The sequence below is a fragment of the Helicoverpa zea genome, chromosome 31, assembly GCF_022581195.2.
Source record: "Helicoverpa zea isolate HzStark_Cry1AcR chromosome 31, ilHelZeax1.1, whole genome shotgun sequence".
NCBI lineage: Eukaryota > Metazoa > Arthropoda > Insecta > Lepidoptera > Noctuidae > Helicoverpa > Helicoverpa zea.
This window is the reverse complement of record NC_061482.1, coordinates 2802131-2823474: the sequence shown is the minus strand read 5'-3', so window position 1 is coordinate 2823474 and position 21344 is coordinate 2802131. Positions and strand designations below refer to the sequence as shown.

The window sequence follows — 21344 nt, the reverse complement described above, 5'->3', positions numbered from 1 at the left end:
ATACAAGTAATGTCTAATAATCGCGTAAGTGTCAGAAATCAACATGTAAAACGACATCTTTTTCAAATTTTATGTAGGTAAACATTTCGATAGGATTTCTCCTGTCCATTATATTCCGTGACACTAATATGAAATATTAGAAATTATTTCAAGCACTTCGAAATCCGATTGTGATGAGCTGCTTGCATCCATATTATCTATATTCATTGTTTGTATTTTTATAAGTAGGCATTTTAATAATAATTTTGTTCACTGGCTTCTAAAACTGACTCGACGCGACGAAAGTAACGTAAAACGTGGTATTTTTTGTGACATCTAAACGTCAAACAAAGTTATGGGACAGATAAACGGCCAAATATGGGCAGTTAAGTTGTACGCCGTTTAAACTGAGTTTAACTTAAGACGCGTAGCTCGGAAACGCATTCGAAGGAGTTATCGAACCAATAGCGCTGACGGATAGATAAACTCTCGTTAAGTGGACCTCAGAAACCGGGCACTAATACAGTATGATAGAGTGGTCACATTTTTACATGGAAATCTATGATTTTTATGCGATTTGCTCATTATCATGTATGCATGCATAAACCAGTGAAAGTGTAGACCAAGGAAACTGTTAATTATAACTGAATCATAATTAACATCAAGACTTTTTGTAAATCGTCTGAATACAACAGTCTTTCAAGAATGTATAACCTTATTATAAAACGTGGTTTAAAATAAATACTAGCTTTAGTTCTAGGTTAAACCATCATCTTAATAAAAGATAACGGATTAAACCTAACACTAAAGCAAGTCATTTTAAAAAAGATAACTTAGACCTGGTACTAAAGCAGATACTTACTTTTAAAACACGTTTCATAATAAGGTACTGAGGGGTTAAATTACAAGTATTTTATTACATAACTGGATCACTATAACGTAATGCAGTTGGTACAAGCTCTTGAACATAATTTTACTGTGAGTAAAAAAATGTACAGCTGGCTTTTATTGATGCGGAGTCAACGAATTATTAACCTTTACTTTATACACATTGAACTGGATAAGGGTGTTAGCTTGGGCTTCCCGGGCTCGTTCGATAATCGGTGACCGATTTTTTGTAAGAGAAAAATAGAACACACCGATAGAAATAGTGCAACAACAAAATCGGTCCGATTTTATATCTGTTCTACATAAAGCTTGACGTGGGCGGGTAGTCATAGGCCGGCAATACACGGACCGCTTGAAGCAGTCAGGGGCGACAGCTTCAAGCTGAGACCACCCGAATCAGATGCAACTGCTCGAGCGGTTCGTGTATGTGCGTCCATAGAACTCTGCAGTTCACTGTGCAGTCGCAGCTTAAAGCTGTCGAGCCGGACTGTTTCAAGCGGTCCGTGTATTACCGGCCTTAGACCCAGGTACATCGACAACATAAACGTCAGTTTTACGTAAAACAAATGTTAACTTTGACGTTTCAAGTACGAGAAAAGTCACAGTTGTTTTGGAAAAACTGACGTTTAAATTGTCAGTGAACTGCGCCTTATACAACTAACATATCTTCAAATGAGCATGATATTAATCCAGTGCGTTTGTATAGCGTACATTAAAATATACACATATAGAATAATCTAGCTGATTTAATCAACTTTCCTAGAAGACATTATTTTGGAAATTGGTTCAGCTGTTATTAAGATCTAGCGAGAATCACAGCAATTTTGATATACATATAAGAGCAGAAGATTATCAATAGATAAGGGGCATTTTTTTAACTTGCATGCGTTTTATAGAAGGTTCTAGAAGTAATGTTTGTGAACTCACCAGCCTGGCCTTGTAAGACCTGTTTGCCTTGAGTGGTGAGCATGTGTGGAGCTAGCTGGTTACCCTGGAATGGCTTGCCGGCAGCGATCACCTGTATAACAGTATTTTATTATACAATGGACAAATATAAAATATATTTGAAAATATAGCTATAGAAGTCATCAAAGCCATCACTTGCGGGATTTTTTACTAGACACGATTAAATTTAAAGGGGAAGGGGAAAGTATAATGCAGGCACTTTCAATAAATCTTTTACTTATGAGGCAAAATGAGAGAAACAGTTTAGTGAGTAGATCCGCAGACTGATTTATTTATTTAATTGATGAAGTCTACAGATCACGTTATAACGACGGAGGTATATCAATCTTTGATTTTATATCCACATTTTATAGTCACACGGGGATCAATAATTTTGGCAAGGAATCGTTTTACTTTTTAGAAGGACAAAGTAGGCATTACGTTTTATTTGGCTTTTTATTTTTGGAAATTGGTGCTTAAGATATGTGTTAATTACCTGTATCTGCTGGGAATTGATCCCGGGATGCAGTGCAATGTTCCCGGGCATCAGCAAGGGTCCCTGAGCGTTGTACAGCTGCTGCAAGTAGGTACTGTTCTGCAGCGGCTGCTGAATCACTTGCACGCGACTGTGGCCCCATTCCGCGCTGTTATATACAGTTATATACGTTTATATACATGGGTTATACAAGTAATCAAACTTATATTATAAATTGGAAAGTTGGTGGGAATGCATGTGTGTTTTTTACTCTTTCACGCAAAAACTACTGTAGTAATATAGGTTATATATCAGAATAAAATATTTAGCATCCATGTACGTGAAGAAGTTCACTTGGGACGTGGGTGAAATCGTGGGCTGAAGCTATTCATACATATATATCAATTGTTATACAAGTATACATACACAAGTTTATAATTACACATACTACTATGTATAAATACTACGGGATAAGTTGGCAAATTGTTTCTAATAGGTAAGCAATTTGATGGAAAACAATTTAATAGGAAAACAAAAAAATCAATATTTCCAAGAAGATACGCGAAACAATCTTCATATTCCTATAGTTAACAAAGATTATACAAATACAAATATATAAACAATTCTAATCCAGTATTCATATCGACGTGTATGTTTTTCAGTCAGGAAAAATACGATTCTAATACATAAATAAACAAATACATTTGTTGTGTCTACGCTGCATCCTTTGCTGTCGAAGGGTCAAACTGGATTCATGAATTTTTTAAACTCTATAATTTTACATAATGTGATAAAACCAAAAGTATTTTTTTGTAACATTTAACTTTATTGAACGGTTTCTTACAGCCAGTTTCTTCATCAAAAGTTAAAGCCAAAGTAAAAGTCAAAGTAATGTCTAAAGTAAAAGTAACGGTCAAATTCAATTTTTCTATTTCTTTTTCTGTCACTTTAGCCTTGAAAAAACGTATTTGACCGTTACTTTTACTTTAGACATTACTTTAACTTTAACTTTTGATGAAGAAACTGGCCGTAAATCATTTTAGGAAATCTCTACACTTAAATCAATTACTTGATGTTCTTCTGATAATGAATGAATAAGGTAGATTTAGACGCCAAAAAAACATATTTTATCAATCAAAAGAGTCAAACATTCTCAACAGCATCACATGGATTGAGTTTAGTCTTAAAAAACCTAAAAGCTATTACAACCCACCTAAGCTAAATAGTCCTAAATACGACTGAATAGTCTACAATACATTCAGCCTAAAACTAAAGATATAAAAATGAATACATTGTACTATAAATTAGGACCCATGATATAATAAATTGGGGAGGCCTTTGTTCAGCAGCGGACGTCCTACGGCTGAGATGATGACTATAAATTACCAATTCTACTCTTTGTTATTTACCTGATCTGCTGTGGATGTTGAGGGTTGGTCGGCAGACTCTGCAGGGGCGGCATGGTGGAGATACTTCCAGCTTGCTGCTGGATACCACCTGTTTGTTGCTGCTGCACCTACGTCATTACAAACACTATAATATATAGCAGAGCCACTTTCACAATAATTTCCAGGGTCTAATTGGGTCTCAAAAGCCACTATAACGATTATCAAAGTTTTGTACTCTTATAAGTTAGACCTAAGACTAATTGATCTGAAAAATTAATGACCTGAAAGTTCGCTATTGAATTGGGAAGAAAATACGGACAAAAATAGATGATAGATATGAAAGGAACGTAAGGCCATTTTATTTTAAAATTATTTTTGGACACACACACCGAGTTTCGATTGTAAAAAGCTCAAAGACAGTGAGATGTTAAGATATTCTCTGAGTCGATAATCTAAACTAAAAAAACACAAAAGCCAAATCAGAACACCGAATCTCTTAAGAAATCTACTGTTAGCAAATACCTCACCTGTTTCGGCACATTTGGATAAGTTTCAACTACGATCACCACACAATTTTTGGTGAGGGAACATTTAATTTTTAAAATCAACATTTTAACCAAAATGAACCAGACTACAATCAGTGTTGGTCGACTGGCGTATACTAAAGCAATAGATTTTTTCAAATGAGCTAAGCAGCTGAATTCATTTCGTTTTTATGTCCTAGGTCTTTTGGATACATACATACATGTTTATTTTATAGATATTTTTTGTACATTTTAGTGATTCTATTGTCGAAGTTTAGCAATCCATGTCACATGAATGTTACAAGGTGGAAGACCGTAAGTATTATTATTCAATGGGATTCTACTTATTTTAAAAATGGAGTAACTATTTTCTTATGAAAATTAATACAATGATTTGTGTAGAATGTACGGATAACAAAACTGAATGTGGAATTGTGGATTGTAAGAGATATAATACTAAGTTTTGGTTCACAGGTCAATAGAAAGAACAATGTTTTCAATTAATAAATGAATCAATAACCACTGCACAGACTAGGCCTACCAGTGTACATGTAATCTGTTACGCTTTATTAATCTCTTCTTTTTTTCTACCTTAGGGTGCATCTACACGGTGCATGTAGCTGGAGCAAGTTAACATACATAATTGGACAAGTGACAGGAGAACACGGGTGGGTGTTTTGCTTTGGTACATGCGCTCGTCGCTGCACCCACACGTTTTTAAAATGCACCGTGTAGATGCACCCTTATATCCAAATTATATAGACTCAGTTTAAGGTACGTAGGTCTGTGTGCATACCTGATGCTGAGCCATGGAGCTGGGCATGGAAGACACGACGGTGACGGTCTGGTGGTGCTGCGGCGTCTGCTCGTGCTGAGCCATGCTCATCTGCTGCTGAAGTACTTGTGTCTGACCGTCTACTATCTGTTATAACAATTGGAATACAAAGTTAGTTATAAAAGCTCTTTCGAAACGTTGACACTAGTTGCACTTATAATTGAATAGGTCTTTGGAGGGAAAAGCTGTCTTTGAGAATAGGTATAAAATTATAAGGTCGGGTCGATTAGATTAGCAATAATCATTAGGGGTGGTTTTCCTTTTTCCTTCTCAGGTTCAGAAGTGACTAAACTGTGACGTCAGCGTCCAATCTGAGACGATAGTTAACTTATTTGTCTTGTTAACATATGAAGAGCATCCAATAATAATTGACCATACAGAAACGGGATACTTAAAATTATTATAATCAGTAATAATTTAATCGGAGTATTTTACAGTTTATTATTCCTACTGCAATAATGAAAATTGGCGTCTCCGGCTGGCGAACGACACTTCAAATAACTGGCTTCCAAAAGGCTCTTAAAATAGCATAATAACCCACGCTGTTCAACCGCAATAATCCGAAAGCCGACCTGGCTGTCAATGTCAAAGTGAAAATTCAATTTATTTTGCAACGAAACAACATGCGGCCGGAAATTACAGTATCAGGCTACAATCCACAAAGTGGTTGGACAAGTCCTTTCTGTACGACCAATAATAGCATATCAGCTGTGATATCCCTCCCCCCTCTCCTCTCATATTCCCCTACCACAAACGAGTGGAGGGGGTGCCCTTTGTATCCGGGAAATTGAAATAGTTATTTCCTGACGTTCATGAAGGCTTTTGTTGCCGAGATATTTTATTGCGATGTCAAGTAACAAAAGGGGATTTCGAAAAGATTAAATTCTTTGAATAAACTGTTTTTGATCTCTGAAAAATAACGTTAAGTATGTTTTAAAATTTTAAATGATTTAAAAATTCCTTGTACATTTTGATAAAAAATATCACGGTGTTGCTTCACATTTGCTGCAGATTTTTCGACAAGCTGGTTATAACAAAATAGAAGCTTTAACATTCTATGGCTTTACTTGATAATCGTAGGTAAATATTCATCATCATCTCATTATCAGCCTTTTTACATTCCCACTGCAGGTCAAAGGCCTCTCGTACAGAGACCCATCATTGAATATCATCATGGCAAAATTATTATGTATTCAGGGTTCTTTGAAACTTTCATATATTCAACATTACACAGCTTATACATTCAACATTAAAATTGAAATTGTTTGTCCCTGTCCTATAATCGAATTGATCGAAACAAAACAAGAGATACTCGAACCTTCTTCAAGCAAAACATCTTACAATTGCAAAAGGCGTTAACATACGCTTTGAAATTATAATATAGGCCTAAATTCATGTTGTTTAAATTTAAAATGTGTACCCAGAATAATGTTTTTTTCGCAATAAACCTTACTAAATATGCATCCCTTGATGTCATGAAGGACTACATTAATTCAGGATAAATGAATATTTTAAATTATACTAGGTCATAATTTGCGTAGCTTTTTCACAAAATATGTTGGAAGCCGACCCTTCCAGTCTTAACCGGATGTAGCATCTGCCTATCTGCCCTCTTGAACCCAGTCACTCGGGGAACCCGATCCCTCTTTGTAAGACGAATTGTCAGATTTTCCGGCTTCGCCTACTATCCATAACGTCTAACAAAGATCAGTATATCTATGAACTGCTTTTATTTGCAATTAAAAAGTTTCCATTCGTTTCTCGAGATAGAAGTTTAGGAATTGGGACATTTCTAGAAGATCAATTGAATACGAAACCAAACCAGCTAGCAGAAAGGTTCAAACGCCAATGCACCCAACATTTGAAAAGGAATCTGTAGCAGCAGGTGTATGTAGCTGAATTAAAAAGGCTTAGTAAGTACTGTGGTCTTGCCGAAAATCTTCGAGATCAATTTAAATGCGAGTTGTCCAATGAAGATATTCGTCAAAGATTGTTCACCGAAGGCAGCATATCGTTTGACAAAGCCTTAACAATAGTGATGTCCAAGCTGCGGAAACAAACCCTGCATTGATTGATAGTTATACCAGGGCTAAAAGTGCAGGTGACAACGTACCAAATGCAATTCATTTCGTGGGACATAGTAAGTGGCATAAAAATGGCAATAATAAGTGGTCCCGGGACATGACACAAGCGTCGAGTGATCCAGCCGCCGGTGACAGCGGTGGTGGCCTAAACGGCATAAGCGGAGCGAGAAGCGGTAAATACCGAACGAACGCTAGTCGACTAAGTAAGGAGACCACAGGTCAAAAGGCACTCATGAAGAACTTACGTGCATATTCAAAAAGTATGTAGGTAGAGTGTACAACGAAGATGGGCTTTGAAGAGGATGTGCCCCAAGAAAGTACATCATTGCATAACATACCACTACTTAGTATAAAACAAAGTCGCTTTTTCTGTCCTTATATCACGATGTCCCATTGTACGCTTAAATCTGCATAACTAATTAATTACGCAACCGATTTTCATGCGATTTTTTATCAGATAGAGAGTTCAAGGGCCTTCCCCTTGATAACTCTATATGTATAATAAGATCCAGTAAATAGTTGGGAAATAATGTTATCCCGTGCGAAGCCGGGGTGGGTCGCTAATATGGAAATAAAATAGTCTTAAATAATCAGCGGCAGTGATGGGCCATGAGGTGAAGTATTGTAATAATTATTCTATAAATACAAAAGACTACAGTCGCAATTACTTGGACCATACACTGTAGATGTTTGCGTTGAGAGTCGTTTATTAAACATGGAAATTGACACCCGCAATGCTATTTCGTATATAACTTATGATTCTTATAGAAAGCTCGTTGTTCATTGTAAATTAATAAGTAATTTAGAATTACGGTACTATACAGGTGAAGCCGTGATACCTTTGGGCAAGATTGAGGTCAAGGTAACATTTAAAACTACAACTAAATATTAAAATTGTATGTAATAAAAAGTGGGATAGCTAATTTATTAGGTACATGCTGTCTTAAAGAATTAGGTAAACCTGTACGCAGTATATAATTTACTTAAAACAGATAATTGTTTAAACCAGTCACTTAGTTCGTAAGCTTTTTGCCCTGGCTGGAGGCCTAAAATTATGGGCATCCACAGCGATTTTGACATAAGCAGACAATAGCCTCCTAAGGCTGAACTGCAAGATGGCAAACAAAAAAAAGTGATTGTTTGAACAAAGTTTTTATGTAAGGCAATTCAGTCCCAGGTTGTCTGCAGTTTTCAAGGATGGCTTGGGGCGTTTCACTGGTGGTCAACAAGGTCTATATTCCAGCACTGCCGGCCGCTCGCATTTATAAGCACTGTGGGAGCCCGTGGAACGAGAACGAGAAATCGTGTGTGAACGAGAAGCTCTAGCTATCATTTATAGCGTGCAAAAAGATGTTCCAAATCTGGCCCCTGTACAGTACCTCGAAAAATCCAAAAAACCTAAGGAATTCGGAAAAATAGAGGTAAATAGCTTAAATTCGTACTTTTCTTGTAAAAAAATGTTATTCATTAATGAGTTTTATTGATCTTAAGTGAGTTGCAATCTCAAATTAATATTTTCGTGTGTTACTGCCAAAGAAAACCCAATTAAATTAATTCAATCATTAAAAATGGTTTTAATTATTTTTCCCCGTTTTTAATAATAGTATACAAAGAATGGGTCCGTGCTCCATATATTTTGAAACACCTCATCATCTTCTATTTTCGAGGTACTGGACATATAGAGGGCCAGATTCGAATCATCTCCTTTCATCAATACCTATACGGGCGAAAATTTCTATAAAGGACGGACCATAAGCCGCTTGTAGCTAAGCTAAGCTGAGTGCTAGCCAGGTATACCCATCACGCATGCAACGTTAGGAAATTATTTTAGCCAGTTCTGACTACACAATAGAATATGTGCGTAGTCACAGGAAGCAGACGTTTTGTCTTGTTCACCAGAACAGAAACGGGATGATCAACTTTAGCTATCCGAAAACCAAAATAATAAGAATAACTATACTTATGCTATAAAAGTATTTCACCAAAAAAAAAAATTTCAAGCCCAATAAAATAATTTGACACAAACAGGTCAAAACGACATCCAATAATTGCATAAAACTAACTACGAAAAAAAAAGAAACTTATACAAGTCTATAAACAGGTCAGAAAAGTAGTAAATGTAGAGCATGCGAACTGAATTTCCTAGGCAGGTGGTATCGGTCCGAACTACCTTTACCCCCCTCCCTACTCCCCTTCATACGGCGCTCGCCCTACCGGGGTTAACGTAAGGCTAAGTACTTGTACTTACTAGTGTTGGGTCGTTACTATGTCGATAGTTCACCTATTTATTTGAATCGAACTTTAATATAAGTTTGCTCTTGCTAAATTAGATGAGTTATTAACAGTCACATGCATCGATAGTTTCTGATAAGTCAAATTAAATTTTAAACTATTTTAATTATTTTGAAACTAAAATTTTGACACCAAAAAGTATGGTAATAACAACATGTTTGTCGCTACGCACAAATCATCATAATGGCTAATATTTGTCGATAAACACTGTCACTTCACTAGTAAAGACGGATGAGCCAAGGATGCCAAGGATTCAAAATATTGTGATCATCGGAAAGCGCAATATATTCTACAAAATCTAAAGATCAAAAACATGTAATGTGCATCAGCCATAACCTTTCAAAAAATATAGATATACATATTAGAAAGTAGTTCCCTCCGGACGCGACGAAAACCACAGACGGAAGCTAGTATATTAATAAGTATAAAATAATTTGACGTCGCAAGGAAACTAAATCACAGTAACACCGGAAGAATGCACAAAAAACTTACAGGTGTAAACCAATCGAAGCGTTTAACACTAGTACATTCAGTATTGCCTGACGTTTTGTGCAGTTGAAAGCCGTCAATCAATACAAATAACGGTATTATCCTTAGAACTTGACAGCTGTCAACTGCACATTGTGACACTCAAAATCAAAAATCGTTTATTCAAGCTTGGCTGCAAAACAGCACTTTATGAACGTCAGAAATTTACAAAAGACAGCCCCCAAAACGCCCACCCTTCACCACTTCTTATGTGTTTTGCTGGGAAGAAGAAGTGGCGCAATAAACTCCCCAGCAACTATACTAATAGCGTTACATGAATACGCACTTCTATTCTGCGTAGAGACCATAACATCTGCGTGACATGCATGATAGCAAGATGGCGCTAGCGCCCCCAAAGAAACTTCGGAACTAAAGTCTCTATGGCCAAAATGTTGCCATACGTAAAACCCTAAACAAAATTCACTTCAGTCTACCCTTGTATTCATAAACTGGATGATTATATAGTTTCAGTAGATTCAGTCAAACAAATTAGTTTAGAAGTCGAAGTAAACTCGCGCCACTACTCGTATGCACAACAAGAAGCCGCGGTGTCGACTGAGAACTTTATCGATGCGCTACAGTAATAATGTAACATAGTTTATTGAGTTCCTATGACATAAAGTACATACATTTTTAATTTGCATTGGCCCAACCTATTCTTAGACCTAGAATCGAACGCCAGTCTAAGCCAGTCAGGACTTTATTGATTGTAGTGCATAAGACAGTTTTCACTCGTTAATTTATAATGACCACTTTTACATGGTGAAGTCTACGGCCTGAAATGGGGACGGCAATCGACGCATCTACTTAGGTTATATGTAGTTTAGTACTTGGTTCACGTCTTACAAAAAAAACGATTCAAATAATTTAAAAATAATTTCTCAAGTTTGGCTAAGTTTCCTACATAATTATCAAATATCATCCACAGCGTGAAATATACCACTTCGTTCAAATAACCTTACCAATAAATTCAGTCCTGGGCTTACTTCTCGTTTCGCTATTTTGAACTGCTTACATTTTGCACCACAACAAATCGATACGACAATATAACTTTCAATCCAGATCTTGGAGGATTTCAATAACCTATCAATGTTACTTAGCTTATCTAGAGAGATCTTTCTAGAAATGCCTCCCTATCTTTAACAAGCAAATCAACTCAAAAACCCTCACAAAATCAAACAGTTATTGAAATCCTAAGTTACTTATGTTCATCACTTCATCATCATCATTATCAAAAAGATTTGTATGTGGTGCAAAACTGATTCATTAATGAAGTATAGACTTACTTGTTGCGGTTTGATCTCTCCGCTCATCGTCTTCTGGTTCTTTTCAAAAAGCAGGTTGACGTTACTCTGAGGAGTCGCCAGAAAGCTGAGGTTGATCTCCCCAATGCCGGGCACGTTGAACTGCGTGTGCACCGGCTAACACCAAAAACAAACACACTCAAAGCGGTATTCCCTCATTACCTCTCGAAGAAAACATGCACTACACCCGCCAATTGCTTTCCACTAAATTAAATAAAACATGTCTTAAACTCCCCTCACGAAACTTCGTATCGGCGTAATAAATTCTAAGTATCAATTTGAACATTAAAATGTCAGAATTTTACAGCGACGTTCGTATGAATACAGTCTTCGAACAGACAACCTAAGTGGCACCGCTTCCTTTGCAAAAGTACTATAATGACGTAAAGTGCCATTCACTAAGGCTTGCGTGCACTTATGGCGTATTATAATGTGCTGCATGACATCTTATTACGATTGGCAGATGAAAATAGCAGGACCAATGAGAGAAGCAAGGGTCTAACTTAGCAGTGGGTTAAATCAGGCTGTGAATGATAATGATGATAAATATAAACTAAGCGCATTACACTAAATATTGGGCGATATAACGTGACTATGTATGATGAACCAAGTGTACCGTACTTGGTCGATGAACGGAAGCACGCATCCTAATTCGATCGTATGACGTTTTCAATGTGAAGAATAGTTACTTTTTATATGTAACAAGATTGTGATTGTCAGATAAATATAAGATAGCAATAAACTGTCTGCCTATAATACTCCTAAAGATAGGCAAAATATAAATAATTGTATTGTCCGTACACAAATAATAAAAACAAGCATTTGATCTAAAAAAACTTACAGACCAGAATGTAAGGCCTATTGTATGATGTGCAGCGGTCGTGAAAATGACAAGTTTGTAAAATAATCTTAAATCAACACATACCTGCAAATACTTTTGCTGTTGCTGATCTCCTTGCTGAGTGACTTGCAACAGCTCAGTTTTCTGTTGCTGTTGCTGCTGTTGTTGTTGTTGCTGTTGTTGCTGCTGTTGCTGTTGTTGCTGCTGCTGTTGCTGCTGCTGTTGTTGCTGCTGAAATTGCTTCTGCAGCTGTGAGGAAGACAAAACAGTCAGTTAATTTGAGTATGGGCTGATTCCATAGCAACTTGTGTCATAATTCTGAGAAAATTATAGATGAATAATACCTAGTTTAACATAAATGCAAATAAAATTCGTTATTGTTATTGTAATTTATAAACTTAATCCTATTATAAATGTTTGCAGTAGACTAGTTAGTTTCTAAGAATGGTATGAGTTGACTCAGATTTTATTTTCATATCATACTGACTTGTTGAATAATGGAATACCTAACATCAAGTTCTAGTCATTTGGTCATAATCTTAGTGCATAAGATGGAAAAGAGTAAATTATATTAAATCCTTTATTCACACTTGGGTATTTCAAAACTTTCTTACAAAATTTCTAAACGATTTTGAATATGGGGAATCAATTAACTTCTGCCAGTGTTTCCCAACCCATGGGAACAACTCCGCATACCTGGATAAATGGTAACTAACAACCTGTCTCTATAAATGGGCTATTAACACTGATTTTTTTTTAAATCGGTTAAGAATTTCCTGAGATTAGTGCTTTCAAAAAAACACTCTTCAGCTTTTAATATTTGAATAGACTAGCGACCTGCCGTAATGTAGGTATTTATACAATAAACCTTCCTCTTTAATCACTCTATCTATTAAAAAAAAAAAACATGAAAATCGGTTGCGTAGTTTTGAAGACTTAAGCTTACATAGGGAATTAGGGGAGGAAAAGCGACTTTGTTTTATACTGTATAGTTATATGTAATGTAACTCACCAATTCCTGTTGATCCTGATGGTTCTTTATATGCTGCTGTATAGCTTGTTGCTGCTGCCGCTGCAACGCTTGCTGCAAGGCCTGCTGTTGCTGCAACTGCTGCAGTTGTTGCTGTTGCAATTGTTGCAACTGTTGCTGTTGTTGCTGCTGGATTATTTGTTGCTGGATCTAGTTGCAGTAAAAAAAAAATATTAGCTGTACTTGTACATCAAGAAAGTGTGATAACTTGTGATAATTAAACAATTTAAATCATTTACTGTAAGTATAATATATGTAAACTGACCTGTAATTTGTCATCTTCCTCCTTTTGATTCCTATATCTATATTCCTCTAGCTGATTATGATTATCTGGTTCAGACTTAGGTGGCTTCAAGTCTGGCAGTCTCCTATTATTAGTATTTTGTTTGTCTAAAGCTAGTAATGTGTTAGCAGCTTCGTACTTATCCTCGAAAGTTATACCAGCCTTCTCTGCGAGAGTCTCTAAGTACTGCAGAGGCCTCTTAGCTGGCTTTGCCTGTGTCTTCTTTTCTCCCTGACTGCCACCCGGCGACTGCTTTATCGCAGTCTTAGTTATTGTAATACTGTTCTTGTTGCAGTCATCCTTTTTCTCATTTTTAGGTTCTAACGTGAAGTAATTTTTATGGTAATTATTGTCTTTGTCCTTGTCACCGTTGACGTTACCGTTTTCTATTAAAGTTATTGTCGTTGAGTTGGCAACCTTTATTGACTTATCTTTGGAGTCTTCTTTTGTTTGAGGAGACTGGCCCAGGGTGTGGGTGGGGGACAACAACTGCTGAGCGGGCACATGCTGCGTTACAGGTACATTGACATTTGGCACTTCTGCAGGATGTAAGGACTTGTCAACCGGCTTCACAAGCTGCTGTTGATAATTTGAAATTTGTGGCTCCTTCTCCTGATCCTTTTTCTTTTGTAAGTTGTCTAGGATTTCAGACCTAAAAAAAACATTTAAACATTATCGCTCATGTTGAATTAGATGATTTTTACTTATAATAATGTTAGACACACAAAAAATGGGTTAATCTTTGTAAAAAAAAAACACAAAATTTAATAACATTACACAACTTGGATGAGGTAAACTGTCTAGTGCCTGTGGATTTAACTACTACATACATGTTAGTATATGAGGACTGTCCCTACATAGCAATAACAAAAGAACCAATCGTATTTTGTGACTCAAGAATGCGATGTTAAAATAATCACCTGTGCGGCTGGGCCATATTGATAAATATAAGTATCTAACTAATTCAGTCTGTGCATTTACTATGTTCAATCAACTATAGCATCATACGCGAGTTCTATACCGATTTCTATGTTTTAGAAAGATTAGTAGATAAACAGAGAAACTTTAATTGGAGTTTTTATATCAACTCGTTCAGTAAAAATACTTAGAACATAAACCAATACTTTTGTATAACACTATATTTTAACTCAAGTAGGTATTAAAAAAACCAACCAAGCCTTCACTTCACTTTTTTTTCTTCCAAGCACGGTGTTTCAAAATAATCTCGCTTTCTTGCTTCTGTCATAAATGTCATCAGAAATCAATTTGACATTGACAGTTCACTGATAAATTACCAGTATTTATTAGTATGTTACCAGAAATAAAAAAATACTTCGAAAGAATAACAAAGTTCTTAGGATTATCTAAATACTTTTTTTTACAGAAGGCTGTTATTATAATGCGTAATAATAAAAGATGCATGTGAATAAGCGACGAAATAATTTTTCATAGAATTTCATTGCTTACTGGTTATGATCATTGAGAATGGCGTCGGGGTTAACCAATTTATGAATTTCCAATTCAAGTATGGTTACTTAAATGGATAATGGAATAAGCAGTACATATGGTATAGTATAATAGGTATTCATACGAATGTTAAAATAAATATTCGGTTAACTATAACTTTAGTACTGTTCCCTTTTCTGTAACTCTATCCTATTTAAATCTGCGTGCGTGAGTGCAAAAGAAATAACTTATAAGAATTTATAAGAGTTACATTATAAAAGGTCAAAATCTCAAAATGAGAGTTCGTTGCTAGTATTGAAATCCCTAAACAATAAGGATAAAGCGGAATTTAATTATCACTTTAATAGCTAAATAAGATTCAATGGGTAGAGTGGGTAAAACAGTAGTATTCATATAGTAATCAATTAATTATTATTTTGTTCTGAGCTTTAACATTTTATTCGGTATTATTAAATCGGCCAATCCCGTCAACAGGTGAGATGTAACCAGCGTAAGTGCAATATGAGCCTGCCAAGTGCCTGGATAAATTGTACACGCAGTAATTAACATTATGACGTTTACTTGCTTGGTTCGTTCCACCAGGCCAATGTCATAGTTCTAATAACTTGCACTTTACTAGTGAGATTAATAAATTATTAAGAAGAAGAATGCATCCGAGTAGCAACGATCAATTTTCTTCTATTAATCTTTTTATTAATGAACCTGATTTTTCAAATGTTTTTCTACTTAAGTAAATCATTTGATATTTCTTGAACAATATCAAAATTTTTAAGAGATATAAAGTTTTTCGAGGACCAAAGGGGGAAATTTATCTGGATAAGTTATTATTATTGGAATGGATGTATAGTATAGCCATGTTATATTTAATATGAAAGAATATTATAGTACGCTAAAATGATAGTTCCCTCGGAACACAGCTGAAACCGCGTCTACTTTTACGGAGTGCAGTCCGTTACATCCAGAGTTCTGGCTTATTCATACATAATAATTGATTGTGGAAGTATTCAATAAAAGCTAGTATCCAAATATGGCCATGTCTCTCTGTTCCACCTAAGTGTAAACACTGTTCTTATATTGCAAAGTTCGATCGGCAAGAAATAATGTCGACTAAAAGACTGATCACCCAAGTATGTATGTTTGTGTGTTGCTCAATATGTCGACCCTTTACTAGAGAATTCAATCTTTAAATGACAGAATAAATACCCCGAAATACGTGAGCTTTAAAGATTTTAGCAATACTTTGTTTAGAGTTGTTGTGTTCTGCTATTATAATTATTTTAGTTTTCCAAGATGCTGTGTTCAGTGAATAAAGTGAGTAGCCAAAGTTTTAACTTAATCAGTTAGTAACAATGGCAGCAAACATCCTCCTATATTCCCAAACTGCAAAGAATGAATCATTTCGAGGACCGACTTCCGACTTCTGGCAAATTGGTCGATGAAATACATTTATTTTCTCACACGCATTCAAACCGAGGGAGCACGAGGGTCGATCATTGTTTATAGCGGATCATTGACATTGTTGAAATAAAATTCAATGATATCAAATAATAGCATCTTGAGATCATGATATCCTTATCAAGATGCAAGAGTCAAATGGGGAAATTGGTTTATTGTGAACTGTGGGCGACAGAGTGTCACTCCTAATTCAGAATTCGCTCTGGCTTTCTGTTGAATATCAATGAAGCTCAACCAGTGCATTCAACCCTACGAATGGGCTGCATATCTACAAAGAATGGCACAATTTATTGCAATAAATTGGCATTGGTATATAAAGAAATGTTCTAGACATCAGGGTATGTATCCTTTGCTATAAATTCCATTAATTGCCTAGGAATTATATCCTTAGGCTGTGATATTAAAATTCAATACAATACCGATTTTAGGATTCCAGAATTATTAGAAAGTCAGGTAAAACTAGATCTTCATTTATTTAATACTAGCTTCTGCCCGCGACTTCGTACGCGGATCCTGTCCCTTATGCCAGCGACTACGGGGTCAGCAAAATCAAAGATCTGAACCGTCTGATATTGAATTTTAAGGGCCCGTTGACTTGAAAACAACGGAATACGGATAAACATTAGAAACGTTCCATATATTTAATTAAATTGGACTAAACAAAACGCTGAGAACTGAACCGCAATAGGCGTGATCATAGGGATAAAAGTAGTGATTCTAATAAGTCTGCATTTAAGTTATGTGGCAAAAATGTTACACGTATTATTACGTAAAAAAACATTAAATAGATGACAAAGTCGTGGTGACTTAGTGGAAGTCGTGGTGGTTTAGTGGGTAGAGAACCAATCTCTCAAGTATGAGCGTGCGTCTTTGATTCCAGGTCTGGCAAGTGCCTGCCAATGCAACTTTTCTAAGTTCGTATGTACTTTCTACGTATATTTTGGATACCAATAACCGTTATTTGGAGGGGATGTTAAACTGTAGGTTCCGGCTGTCATTGAACATTCTTGGCAGTCGTTATGGGTAGTCAGAAGCCAGTAAGTCTTACCAAGGTATGTTGGGTTGAGCGGGTAACCAGGTTGTGGAGGTCAGATAGGCAGTCGCTCCTTGTAAAACACTGGTACTCAGTTGCATCGTGACTGGAAGTCGACCATAACATAATTGGGACAAAGGCTCTTGAGATAATAACGACAATAATAATGAGATATAGGCACCGCAGGACATCTGAGGCTGATGACGGGGAGTAGCAACCCCGCGGGGCTATACTATATGCTGAGTTCTCCAGGGAGAGTATCCCCCATCTCCGGCCGGTCGGAGTGAACCATGACGGGGGTAGGTCTCACGCCTCTGGCTTGGCTTGGCCGTCCAGAGTGGAGTCGCTAGAGCAGGATTAGTAGCCCTGCTCGGAGGGTAGGTGCCTCATGGTAAGCACAGGGAGCGCGTAATCTGTGTTTAAAGTCCGCCGAGGTATCCTCACGCTTCAGGTTCCCGGGGGCCCAGTAAGTGAGGTGGCGAGTCTCCACCTGCCATTTTTACATGTACCATTGACATCCACTAACATCCCATCACAAATAGCCCAAGTAGTTTCCCTCAATAGTTAGCAATAGTTTAGCACAGAACCGGGGATTGTCTTTTTTTTAACGACGTCCACCGGTGAATGTCCTTGGGTTCATTTCTATAGTGTATAAAGGGATAATCGACGGTATTGTGTCACCATTTCATTAAAGTTGTCTCAAAAGGGCTTCAGCGTGTTGGCTTCGGCCCCACGTTTGCCTCCCAAAAATTCGGAACTCTGTAGTCCCGAGGTCTGGAAGAGACATACAAAATAATAATGAGATATAACGCAACAAAGTCGGAGAGTGAGGGCTCGTGACGCCACGTCTAAGTATGTAAAATTTGTACTAAGCAGTGACTTAACGAAGCGTTGTTGTATCTTCGTTATTATTTGTTTGTGAGAGAGAGAGAAAAGAAAAATACGTGTCCATTATTTTAGGATAGGATTCACCATACCTATTTCATAACATTCATTTCTATACATTTCAAGTGTAGTATTGCTCTTGAAGTTTCATATCAGGTGTTCCAGATCTTCGATGTTTATACATCAATAGAGAGTGCTTATCAGATTGAACCACTTTTGCTAAAACGTCATATCTTCATATGCTATAGTCTAGCTGGACTCCTGGAGTTCCACATCAGGTGTTTTACACCTTCAATTTGTATAAGTCAACAGAGAGTGCTTATCAGATTGAACAACTTTTGCTAAAACGTCATACCTCTATATGCTATAGTCTAGCTGGGCCCCTGGAGTTCCACATCAGGTGTTTTAGATCTTCAATTTGTATAAGTCAATAGAAAGTGCTTATCAAATTGAACAACTTTTGCTAAAACGCCATACCTGTATATGGTACAGAGAAGCTGGGCTCTTGGGGTTCCACATCAGGTGTTCCAGATCTTCAAATTTATTATCTCAACTAAAAATGCTCATCACATGAAACAATTTTTGCCATGGCACCATTTTTATATCTCTTATAGTTTTGTTGGTCTGTTGGAGTTCTGCATCAGGTCTTCAAGTTTCGAAGATATATTATAGCCTATATGTTGACCAGGCTTAATACTGATACAACAAAGAAAAAATCATTGAAATCCGTTCAGTAGTTCCGAAGATTAGCGTGTACAAACAAACAGACATACAGACATACAGACATACAGACATACAGACATACAGACAAACAGACAGAATTTTTTTTTTGGATTTGTGCTCCATTACTGTTTCTAAACCCCACCCAATTATTATTTTTTAAATATATTCAATGTACAGACACAGTTTTTTTACAGATTTATTATATGTATAGATCATTCATAGATTTTTTTAATCATATTTAAACCATCTTATGAATGAATCAAATTAGATACCTACTCAAGTTTTATGCTGTGCTTTGTCTTACGGCAACAGAAAGAGATTATCGCTTTTTAGATATGTATTTGAGTAGATGGATGATTTTCCGAAACACCTGAACCCTATCTTTCTAAAACTCCAATCAGTCACCCTTCTTCGATCAGCGACCTTGACTCTCATTTGCTAAGTTTGTCCTTCAATTTTGTGTGTATTCTGATTTAGCCGAAAGTATCCCCAAAGAGAGCACGTGCGATCTAAACTGGACCTCTTGATGAAATGTTAAATACAGCAAAAGCTAACAAGTCAAATTGTGTCATGTGAGATGAGAATGCTTGATTGGTTTACTTAAATTCCCGCTTATATAAAGTTTATCAACTGTGTTAGTGAAGCGATAATCCAATCTAAATGGGTAATACCGTACGATCTTTCACAGACGATATTCGCCACATATACGCTACCTTTATATTTGCTTGTAGAGAAGTCGGTAACTACTTGAAATAAATATAGCAATAAACTAGAAAGTGTTAAGAAACCTTCGTATCGTCAGCTGCATTTCCGCTGTTGGGATAAGTAGTGATTTTCAAGTAGGCACTTAAGCAGTAAAAAGCTTGATCCTGCCAGACCACTATTATATAGGCTTTTGGATGGCAAAGGAGGGGTGGAAGCCTACGCACTGACGCCTTTGTGAGACAAGTTCAATGAAATGGTGATAACGATTAGTCCTAATTATTGTCTTTTCAAAAAGTTCCAAAACATTTATCATCCGTGCCTTCACGTCAGCACATGTAACTGTCACGTCTTTCGATATTACATCTGCTTTCTTCCGAATTGATTGAATTCAAATGGCAATAATAATTCTCATTTAATTCCCCCGAGCTGTTCAGACTGGTCACTCAATCTACCTCGACTCCAATTCTACGGATGCCGTGAACTTTGATTTCATCGGTCGCGCGTAATTTCATTTCACGTAACTGGTTAGCAGTAATCGGTGCGGGTGTGCCGTGAGAAACTCATAAATATTTGCCTAACACCTCTACCTTATCCTATTCGATAAACTGTAGCTAAGTATGAATATACCTACTGTTGGTTTTCTTAAACTTTAAAACAATTATACTGGTCTTGAAAATTATGAATTTCTGCAAATATTTTTAAGTAGGATCATACTAATTTATCTAAAAATAGTGGGAAGTCAAAGTCAAAGTCAAAAAGTCAAATCATTTATTTCATTTAGGCTTTCACAAGCACTTATGAACGTCAAAAAATATAAATAAAGTTGATTCTAGTTGCCCATTCCAAAAGTAGCTTCCTATGGAGAAGAACGGAAGAGAGGGAGTTTCACATAATTTGTATAATTACGCGAATACTGCTTCTATCAAAGATAAAAGGACAGGTTAGGACTTGAAAAATAATGCATAGGTAGATCGTTCAGGTAAGGGTTCACTACTTCAAGCATTAACGCAGTCAGAAGCTAATAATGCGCTAGGCAGAAGGTAGCTTTTTATAGGGTTTCGCAAACACCGCGTGATTTTATGGGTACGGCTACGGTGTTCTACAACTTGTGGGAAAAACACGACTTGAATGGCGAGGCTCAAGGGCAGGGCGCAATCTATTGATCAAACGAAAATCAATCCGGGGTCACAATTGCTCTTACATACCTACATAGAAAGGGGAGTTTTTATAGAAGTTACGAACAGTTATTATTATTATTGAGATGATAAAAAACATGCATTTAGTTTAATTTTGACCTATCAATGATTGTCGTATGTGCGCTGAGGTGTAGGAAATGTATTAAGTTAGGTACTGATTTTCTATGCCTTCTTGGTAAATCGACCGTGTTATCTGCGATCATAAAGAAGCTTCTTAGACAGTGATGGGGGTAATTAAACTTATATTACTCTTCTTCGAGAAGAAGTATTAAAGTCAAAATTGCAGGAATGAAGTTTGTTAAAACCTATAAATTCCAGCACTCAGTTTTCTGAGAAGAACGGGCGGGAAATCTCACTCGCCCAGTAGCAAATATTTTCGCGTACCGATATTAAAGTCTGATGATGTGTCTGAATATAATATCTTGTTGAAAGTATCTTGTAACTTCTTTCCATTAAACTATCATGCTTTGCCCTGGGTACATCA

At 36.5% G+C, this 21344-nt stretch overlaps 1 protein-coding gene across 3 annotated transcripts in view; it reads right to left on the bottom strand.

Annotated features, from left to right (window-relative positions):
- The window catches only part of LOC124644957 (polyhomeotic-proximal chromatin protein-like), a 46424-nt gene that overhangs the window by 23822 nt on the left and 1258 nt on the right, over positions 1-21344 (bottom strand). For 2 of the 3 annotated variants that reach the window (XM_047184653.1, XM_047184654.1), the window contains exons 2-9: positions 13379-14048; positions 13096-13263; positions 12168-12332; positions 11225-11359; positions 4996-5121; positions 3697-3803; positions 2309-2456; positions 1795-1885 (exon numbers count right to left, since the gene is read on the bottom strand). In XM_047184653.1, the coding sequence (XP_047040609.1) occupies positions 1795-1885; positions 2309-2456; positions 3697-3803; positions 4996-5121; positions 11225-11359; positions 12168-12332; positions 13096-13263; positions 13379-14048 (1610 nt within the window). Of the gene's footprint in view, positions 1-1794; positions 1886-2308; positions 2457-3696; positions 3804-4995; positions 5122-11224; positions 11360-12167; positions 12333-13095; positions 13264-13378; positions 14049-14316; positions 14495-21344 lie in introns of those variants that run through there. The other variant, XM_047184655.1, reaches the window with a different exon arrangement.